The sequence below is a fragment of the Benincasa hispida genome, unplaced genomic scaffold (genome assembly GCF_009727055.1).
Source record: "Benincasa hispida cultivar B227 unplaced genomic scaffold, ASM972705v1 Contig306, whole genome shotgun sequence".
NCBI lineage: Eukaryota > Viridiplantae > Streptophyta > Magnoliopsida > Cucurbitales > Cucurbitaceae > Benincasa > Benincasa hispida.
This window is the reverse complement of record NW_024064789.1, coordinates 785,862-796,182: the sequence shown is the minus strand read 5'-3', so window position 1 is coordinate 796,182 and position 10,321 is coordinate 785,862. Positions and strand designations below refer to the sequence as shown.

The window sequence follows — 10,321 nt, the reverse complement described above, 5'->3', positions numbered from 1 at the left end:
GTAGTTACATCTCACTCCTTAAGTACCACTGATTTCTCTAATGAACAATACAACATAGTCCAACTATGTGTGAACACCTCTCGGGCCAAGAGAAGGTGTGTGGCGCCACATCGTTCAAGCCCTGGAATCAGCCCTTAAGGGAGCCATCTATCTACTTACCCCTACCTCTGGGAAGGAGTGAATTCCATCTTGTGTAGTTGAGTTCCCAGTTCCTAAATCAGATGAATCCCCAAAATGGTTGGTTTGAATCGGCGACTGGCCACTCGCACCCATACAAATCAAAGGACCGCCCTTAATGGCAGGAGTTCCCAACTCACTCAGGATTGAGATCATGTTACATATGATCATCATAGTGAAGTGAAGTCTCTGTCATGAACGGTGTTATATAACGAGACGTTAACACTTTGTGGTTAGATCTTATACAAACTCTTTGTATAGGATGCCCCCGCTCACATGTCCCCAACACGAATGATCAAGATCAGATCATCTGTGACAAGTCACAACAGTTGTGACCATTCCACAAAGCGGGCCGCGTCCGTAGAATTACCAGGATAAGGTTTCCCTCCTATATCCATATACTACAGACCATTTTGGTTATTACTCAAGACATGATCCACTTGTATGTCACCACATACATGCTTGAGTCACATACAGATAACCAGAGATTTTATGTTTATTGGTTTGTGATAAAGCAAATAAAACAAATAACCGAGCAAAACAACAAGATGTGAAATAAATATCATATATTAACAATCACTGGTGTTTGTATATACTGTTTACAAACTATATGACACGAGACTTTAGGGCATCAACCCCAACAGCATCAACTCCACCTTGACGATCCTTGCATTTGAAGGAATTGAATTCCTTTGTAAAAGGGTATAATCATTTTTGCCCCAATTATTGTTACAGAGATTACAATACAATATAAAACAAAGTAAGATTAAACATGCTTTTATGAAAGATTGTGGGAGAAAACCAATTACCTTTGAAGAAACCAAAATTTATGTCTTTTCCCGGTCTTGGAAAAAAAATTACAACACGTACAAGAAGAAAATACACCTCTCGTAGCATTAACAGTTTTCACGATCAAGACTTCATGAAGGGAACTTCTTTGCTATTCTCATGGACAAGGAAGGGATAGTGGGATCTAATTGAGAGAGAGGAGAAATTGAGAACAATTCTCTGTAAAACAAGTTTGAGAGTAATCCCTTTTTTTTTTTTTTTTTTTGGGAGAGAAGAATGAGTTAAAATGATTCTGTAAAAATTATGTAGCTCTCTCTTAAGATCCAAAATCCCAATAAATATATCATGAGGGTAGTTTGTAACTCCCCTCCCACTCATCACTTCCCCTAATTGTTAGGGAGTTATTTAACTAATAAATATTAATTAAACAAATCTTATTTATTTATTTATAATTAAATATTAATTTGTTAAATATCATATATTTAATTTAATGTATATATAAATCACATTTTAGTATACATTATATCATATTCTCTTATAACCTATAGCATTAATATGCATGTCATTCACATTAATTTTAACCTATAACTTTAATATTTGAATCTTATTCAAATATTAATACTCCCTTATTATAAATTTTAATTTTTGAGTAATTCAAATTTAACTTCATATTATAATTTATCTTGTACATTAATATTAATTCCCTCAATAATTTGAACATTTTAAATTCTTTCATTATTAAATATCCTTGTTTAACCCATTATGAGATAACGAAGGGATCTAATGGATCTACAGTTATAAGCTCCAATGATACTAGATTAACTAATTAAACTTTGTTTTTACATAGTACGATTCTCAAGAGGAACACCATTAAAAGTAGTTAAACGGACATTTGAATATGATCAATCTTCATTAACTATGGGGTATGCGATTAAAGACTCATAGTTGCACTGTAGATTATTTTTGTGTTCATTGATTTAACCATTACATGTAAGTTAATCCTTCATAAGTTGTTTGTAATTACAGTTGGGTCAAATTACCGTTTTTCCCTTGTAATTACCTCTTGCTTCTTAAGTACCACTGATCCACTAATGCACAATCTTGTTTATGGTCCGACCATATACAAAAGTCTCTTTCGGGCCAGTGAGAGGGTGAGGCCTCATTGTTCAAGTCCCAGAGTCAGCCTTAAGGGAACAACCTTTCTGCTTACCATTAGGTCGAGAAGGAGTGAATTCCATATTGTGTAGCTATGTTCCTAGCTTTATATTCAATATCATCCCCAAAATGGTAGGCATATTGAGTTTATAACTAAGGCCACTCTCACCCATATAAATCAAAGAACATCCTCATGAATAGAAGTTCATAACTGATGGATTGGAAGGCGAGGCTTTCTACCAATCAAATAATATTTATTTTCACAATACAATACTATAATTAACAAGTAGTCTTAGTGGCAAGATTGAGTTGAACCATAGGGAGCCTAAAATAAAACTTCTCGAAGTTAATGAAAACCTATTGCTACTCAAATTAAGCATATTATTGATACAATTAGGGATACATACAACATGCATAGCGTGGGGCGAACGAACATACAAGGATCAATGATTTAGTTATTATTAAATCTACAAGCATGCTCATCTTAGAAATTAAACCAAGGAATAGAATACAAACATAAAAAGAGAATTCAGGAACATTACAAAAAAAAAATCTCATTAAACTATAGAAAGTTCCCAACAAACCTCAAAACGATGTTTGGACCTTTAGCTATTAATCAATACATGAATCATGACACCAAAATAAAAACTACAGAGTTTTTAAAAAAAGAAGAAAAGAAACAAAAACTACTTTGGCGCGTCGAGATACATATACTAGGTAATTCAAATATTTTTTTAGTAATTAACAAATAATCTTCGATTATATTTGTCATATTAAAGGAGGAAATATCCAGGTACGCTCAGGAGAAAATTGTGAAATGGGCAGCAAGATCTAGTAACATGAAGTAAAATCATATGATTGATTTAAAAGTGTGTTTTATGTGAAAAATACACTCATAACCTCAATGCTAAAGGAGGAAATATTCAAATCCTAAGGTTAAATGAATTCAAGTGCTACTGTTCATGTAACAAATGGCAAGCATTGGGTATTCTATGCTCGCATTTTATGGCGGTTTGCTCACAATTGAATATGAATTACGAAGATTTCATTGAGATCTACTATAAACTTTCAGCATATGCTGCATGTTACTCTTCTTAATTTCAACTTGTACCTCGTGAAGATTACTGGATCACTTTTCCTAATATGCCTATCATACATGTTAACCTTCGTTGTTGAGGAAACCTAGTAGACCAAGGAGTTCATGATATCATAATGAGATGGACTAGATAAAACCATGTACTCAAGTATGATGTGTCCTTTGAGACTAAGAGTGACATTGGACAATTAGGTTACTTGTAACTAATATTTTTATTGTATAGTCAATATTTTATTGTTTAATAAGATTGTCTTTTTTATTATATAATTTATTTTTTAAGTTCTAATTTATTTAGGTGTTTGATTTAAGAAATGTATATAATTTGTTTTTTAGAACATGACTTTAAATCCAGAACTATTTGATCCATCAGCTTTATGCAATCAACCTATCCATCGATCAGAAATTGTGTGGCAAGATCGAATTATGGCGAGCTACATTATAGATGTCGACAATGGTTGTTTACTGCATCATCTCACTCCACCGTATTATAATGTCATTACTTTGCACGCCGAGATTCTATGGTATGGCCAAATTGGATTTCATTCAGTTGAATTGACATCTCATAACTTTATTCGTTGAAAGATGGAGACTAGAGACCACATTTCATGTGCCTTGTGGAGAGTGTATTATCACATTACAAGACATGACAGTGTTGATCAGGCTATCAGTTGACAGCGAGCCTGTTATCGAAGTAATGGTTTATGATTGATCGAATATGTGTCAAATGTTACTCGTTGTAACCCCAGATGGTTGTTCTATCAAGGGATCGAGATTAAGTTTACCATGACTAGCATCACAATTTCAAGGGTTAGATGACAATGTAGACGAGGAAGCTATGACGAGATATATTGGGGCATACATACTATAGTTGATAGGTGGAAGTCTATTTTCTAACAAATCAACTCACATGGTGTACCTGATGTTCTTTCCATTGTTAGACAATCTCCATGATATGGGACGATACTCTTGGGGTAGAGCGTATTTGGCATAGCTGTATAGACAGCTATGTAAAGCAACAAAACTTGATGTTTGCCGAATCGTTTGGCTTATGATACTTCTATAAATATGGGCTTGGGAATGATTTTCAACAATGGGTCCTTAGCTCCGTCAATGATCATGAATTAGTTGGACGAGCTCGCGATTCTCGATATGTTAATTTAATTTGATTTAAACAATATTCTTTATATGAATGACATAGTTAATTTAAAATTTAATACATATACATATATATATATATATATATATATATATAAATATATTAAATTCTAGTAATATAGTTGGATAAACCAATTTTGTCTAACTAGGTCAGTTACACATGTAGTGAGTCAATACAAGTACATGTTTGATCTACTTCAATTAGGTACGTGAATACTCAACTCAATTGAATTTTATTTATACACATTGTTTTATGTACTCGTATTTAATATTTTTAATATAATATGTTATGTTTAAGTTGATTTAGGAGGTTTACAAAATTGTCATTGACACTTTGTGCAATTTCTATATGAATAGTCAAGACATATGGCAGACGATAAGTCCATTCATATGTTTTCACATTAGGGAGTGAATCTTCCTGGCAGGGTGATCTAACAATTTGGCTTCCATCAAGATGTCTCATCAGAGTGCAATACTGAATCCCTACTACATGACATAGAGTTACAAACTGCAAATTGGTCTATAAGGATTATACATTAGGTAGTAGAAAGTTTATTACAATGTGTATTTCAATTGATCCATACGGGGGAGATGTAACTCAAGATTACATCATTAATATAATAATATCACGAGGCGCTATATTACTCATATAGTTGCAATTGTCGGTCTAATGGTACATAATACAATATTGTCTGATTGTTTTAATTTTTTCTTTTTTTTCATACAATTTATTGTAAAAGAAAATTATATACTTAATAGATTGCAAGTTTAACTTACGACCATTCATTTTTAATAGGTCACAAGTACAACTTGCTACCTATTATATATATAATTTTTTTAAATGTCACATCTCAAACTACAATATTTCTCTAAATACTTCCATAACCACAATATTTTGCCAAATACTTTTCATGACTACAATATATTTCTAATTTTTTAGAAATAAAATAAACTAGAGTTAGGAATGAAATTTTAACCATTAAAAATTTATCAACAAAGTTGTGTTTTTTATTAAAAAAAATTATTGATTTGACTGCATTTAATAATAATAATATGGATGACCCTAATTTCAATAAAGATGACAAATTGTGATCATACTTTCAACATAGTTGACAAATGTGGTTTTTGTACTTTATTATTTGATGTTTGACCATCTTTTTGCATTCCTTCCTTATCCCTTTGTTTGTCAATTTTCCATTAAAATCTATAATCAAATGTCAAAGCATTTTGTTCACCAAATCCTTGCTTTCAAAAATTAGACAGTGATACATAGCTTCTTGACTTTGAAAAGTCAATAGTACTCTAAATACAATTGAAACGCAAAAAATTTTCTAAATACCCAAAAAAAACGTCTTTATCTTTTCAAATTTCTAAATTTACTGTTAATATTTTAATTATTACAAAACAAGTTCATGCTGTTTAATAGAAACAAATGTTAAAATTTGATGACCAAAGTTACTCAATTATGCCTTTTTGCTTGTGTTTCTCATCCCTTTGAACAACATAAATATATAAATATTACTTGACAGATGAAACCGAAGAACTGATGTCTCCATGGGCCAAAGATGTTAATAAATCAATCAATTTTTCAGCCCTCATTTGGTAACATTTCGTTTTTTTAAAAAAAAAAAATTAAGCCTATAAACACTATTTCCATTTCCAAATTTCTTTCTTTATTAGTTATTTTTTACCAATAGTTTAAAAAACTAAGCAAAATTTTGAAAGCTAAAATAGTAACTTTTAAAAACTTTTGTTTGTTTTTGAAATTTGGTTAAGAATTTAACCATTGCACTTAATAAAGATGCAAATTATGATAAAAAAATGAAAAGAAAATAGATTAATTTTCAAAAATAGAAAACAAAAAACAAAATGGTTACAAAAGAGGCTTTAGTTAACCATTTAATTTTTTGCACAACATTTTTTTTTTAGTTTTCCATACCATTATTCTAGCATACAAACACAAACATAATTCATAATTCCACATGAAGGAAAATCAATATTAATTTATAAGTGAGACTTTTAAAACTCTGTTTAATAACTAATCTACCTTTAGTTTGCAACTTTCCAAAGATGACTATTTAATCTCAAACTGAAGCTTCTCTCATCTTCAATTGAGACTGCTGAATGTGAATATGTACACAAAAGAATTATTGTGTGCAGTGTATGTAATAAACTAAAATGTACAAGGTTTGAGTTAAGAAGTTTAATTGGGAGATTTAACCTACTTTATCAAGCCAAGAAACTAGCTGCTGAGTTGAAGGCCTCTCTTTAGGTACCATACATAAGCAAAGACATGCTATATCAAGAACTTCAACCATCGCTGTCTCGTTCTTCTTGTCGTATACCAATGGGTCGAACACCTCACTTACCTTTCCATCTTTCCTCATCTGGAACACCCAAGAGATCAAGTCTCGAAATCCTTTCGGTCTACACATATCAATTGGCCTTTTACCAGTCAAAAGTTCTAATAGAACAACTCCAAAACTGTACACATCTCCGTTGTAGGTCGCGACCGAAGATTGCCCGTACTCAGGTGGAATGTAGCCCAAGGTACCAACAAGATCGGTTGTTATGTGGGTATCATAGGGAAGAATGAGTCTAGCAAGACCAAAATCAGCCAAATGAGCTTTAAAATTTTTGTCTAAAAGAATGTTACTTGACTTTATATCTCGATGGAGGATATGGGGTTCACAGGATTGATGCAAATAAGCCAGCCCCCTGGCAGCCCCTTGAGCTATCTGCAATCTGGTATCCCAGTCGAGACAAGACGGGCCGACAGGTTTTTCATGTAACCAGTAATCTAAGCTACCATTCTCCATGTACGAATAAATCAAAAGCCTGTCATTCTTATACATACAATACCCCTGAAGAAGAACAAGATTTGGATGCTGAGCACGTGAGAGTGTTTCGATTTCAGCTCGAAATTCTCTGTCCATTTGACCACAATCACCAGACAACCGTTTTACAGCAACCTTTCTACCATCCAGAAGGGTGGCTTTGTAAACCAAACCGAAACCCCCACATCCAATGATATTTTCTTGATCGAAGTCGTTAGTTGATTTCAAAATATCCTCCAGTGAGAGACTTCCATTGTTATTGTTTTGGAACAAAACTACCAATCCTGCCTTGACTTCCTTCAAGTCATTCTTGCCAATGTTAGACACTTCGTTTTCAGGATCTCTAACTCTTCCCTGAGGTGCACGAAGCACAAAGACAACTACAAGTGTTGCAAGAAAAATAACTCCAAAGATAATACCGAGAATTACACCTATCAAAGACCCCATGACCGTTCTTGATTTGCGGGATACTATGAGAGGATCTCGGTCAATTGATGCACAGAGGTCGTCTTGGACACAAAAATTGTTTCCTTCAAAGCTAGAGTTACCAAAGGTATGAAACTGACCTCCTTTAAGAATCGCCCCATGTAATTGGTTGTATGCAACACTGAACTTGGACAAAAAATTGAGCTTTTGCAGTGAAGGTGGAATTATTCCTGAAAGATTGTTGTGAGAAAGATCTAGAGTCTCTAAGCTAACCATCCCAGAGAGGTTGCTCGGAATTGATCCTGATAACCTGTTGTATTTCAAATCAAGAACTAGAATCTCCTTAAGATTTCCAAACTCTGGCCAGATAGGTCCACTGAGATTGTTGAGACTGAGGTCCAAAGTGGGTGGAAATTTCCGTACTTGATTGTACTGCCATCCAGTTCCATTTCTTTTTACGAAAAGAGAAAAGTCCGGTGAGGCAGGTCCATCAAGCAAGAAGTTTCTGTCAATGTAACTTCTCATTTCAGTTATCTCTTTTGGGATACCTCCAATGAATGAATTATTAGATAAATCCAAGTAAAACACGAACTGAAACTCGCCGAACCAGGATGGAATATTTCCTCCAAGATGGTTCCATGACAAATCCAAAAACTGCAACTTGTTAGAACCTCTCAACCACTGGGGTATCATTCCCTTCAATCGACAATTAGCAATTATAAAAACTTGGAGGCTCTTGAAATGCAAGTTAGGATTATCTTCCAACACTTCACCATGAAAGTTAAAGGTAAGAACCACAGTACTCAAATTCTGACAATGTTGCAAGACATTAAGAGCGGAAGAAACATTAACAATGCTTGTATTCGTTAGTGATAAATAAGATAGGCTCTGAAAATTTCTAAAGCTTCCGGGGATCTGACCACCAAGCTTGTTCCTAGCAAGGTTTATGCTTCTCAGTTGCGTACAAGAGGGAAGATTACTAGGTATAGATCCCTGAAACCTATTAGAGCCTAAATCAAGTGAAACCAGGCTTGTCATCACTGAACAATTAAGATCAAGAGTTCCCCCTATTGAATTGTTCCTCAAATTTAGGACAGTCATTGAAGCAGAGTTTGACAAGGACTTGGGAATCCTCCCATTAAACCTATTAGACTCAGCAGAAAAGTAACTCAAATTCACAGAGTTGTAAAAAACATCAGGAATTTCCCCAAAAAACTCATTAGATGACAAATCCAACCTAACAAGGCTTGTTAGATTCCCAACAACACTATTCAAAGAACCAGAAAGCTTGTTGTTCTGAACACACAAATGGGTCAATTTTCTCAATTCAGAAACCTCATCAGGTATCCCGCCACTGATAATATTGGATTCCAGATGTAGTCTCTTCAAGGAAACACATTCACCAAGTTGAAAAGGAAACATACCAACGAAATCATTGAAACCCAGATTCAGAACCTCAATTCTAGAGGAGTTAACACAAACCCCAAATGGAAGAACACCACTGAAGGAATTACGAGAAACATTAAGAATCCGTAGGGAAGGCAAATCAATGGTACCTGTTGAGAAGTTCCCAAAGAACCGATTGAAGCTAAGATCAAGAACTTCCAAGTATGGGAGCTGAAACAGAGCCAAAGGAATAAACCCAGAGAGGAAATTAGAAGACAAATTAAGAACTCTGAGGCGTTCCAATCTCGCAATTGAGTTTGGTAGTTCACCAACTAGCTTTCTCCCACCAAGCTCAATCTTCACAACCCTTCCAAAAGAGTCACAAGTGAGGCCAGTACAACTACAGCAATTCGTCGAACAGTTGGTGTGCAATCCGTCGATTTGAGAACTAATACTACGGTGGAAATCCTGGAAGGCCTTGGAGTCATTAGAATGGCATATTAAGGGGTTTTGGGAATGGGAGAGATGGAATTGGAGGAAAAGGGAGATGGGAAGAAGGATTGAGAAGAAGTTTTGAAAACCCATTTGGATTTTGAGGATTTGGGATCGAAGGATTGGGATATTGGGAGAAAGGATAAAGGAAAATGGAAGAGAGAGAGAGAGAGAGAGAGAGAGATGAGGAAATGGGTGAAGGAAGTGAAGGAGAAATGGGATGAAAATGGTGTAACGGTGAAGCTCCATAGTCAAAGCTGGAGACGATGGTGGCAAGAGTCAAATGGTGGGTGGCTGAGCTCATGGTGGTCACGTGCGCGTAGAACGTAGACCTTTTTATTCTTTTATTATTTTATTTTTAAAGAAAAGCAAATTTATATATTTATTAATATATTGATTTGAGAAATATTAAATTTTAGGGTACTTTAATGATGTTGATGGGTGAGTGGAAGTGGATGGTGGCAGACGGCGGTGATCTGTGTCAATTGTCATATTTTTTATTTTATTTTTCTTCTTTTTGCCAATAAATGTTAGGATAGTTGTATTAGGTAGCAAACGTATTTTACCATATTTGCAAATGGAAAATACTTGGGTGACAAGTCTCAGTAATTCCGTGTCGAATTAAAAATTGTCACATAATAATTTTTTAAGGAAAAATAGCGTAGAATTAAATGTAATTTATATTGTACTTAATCATTGTTCTTTGTAAATATAACATTAATATTTGGTTTTGTAATTACGATCAAATATTTAATGTAAGATTTAATTTAATTTATTTTGTTAAAATATCAATTTTACAATATATTTG

The 10,321-nt window shown here is 34.0% G+C and overlaps 1 protein-coding gene across 1 annotated transcript; it reads right to left on the bottom strand.

Annotated features, from left to right (window-relative positions):
* Positions 1 to 6,402: 6,402 nt before the first annotated feature.
* LOC120069286 (phytosulfokine receptor 1-like) lies at positions 6,403 to 9,810 on the bottom strand. Its single transcript, XM_039021004.1, has one exon. It carries the CDS (start codon positions 9,760 to 9,762, stop codon positions 6,589 to 6,591), a length of 3,174 nt encoding a protein of 1,057 aa, XP_038876932.1. The 5' UTR covers positions 9,763 to 9,810; the 3' UTR covers positions 6,403 to 6,588.
* Between the last annotated feature and the right edge of the window lie 511 nt (positions 9,811 to 10,321).

Excerpts from the sequence above, each read along its gene's own strand:
- LOC120069286 (XM_039021004.1), bottom strand. The coding sequence starts at position 9,762 with ATGGAGCTTCACCGTTACACCATTTTCATCCCATTTCTCCTTCACTTC.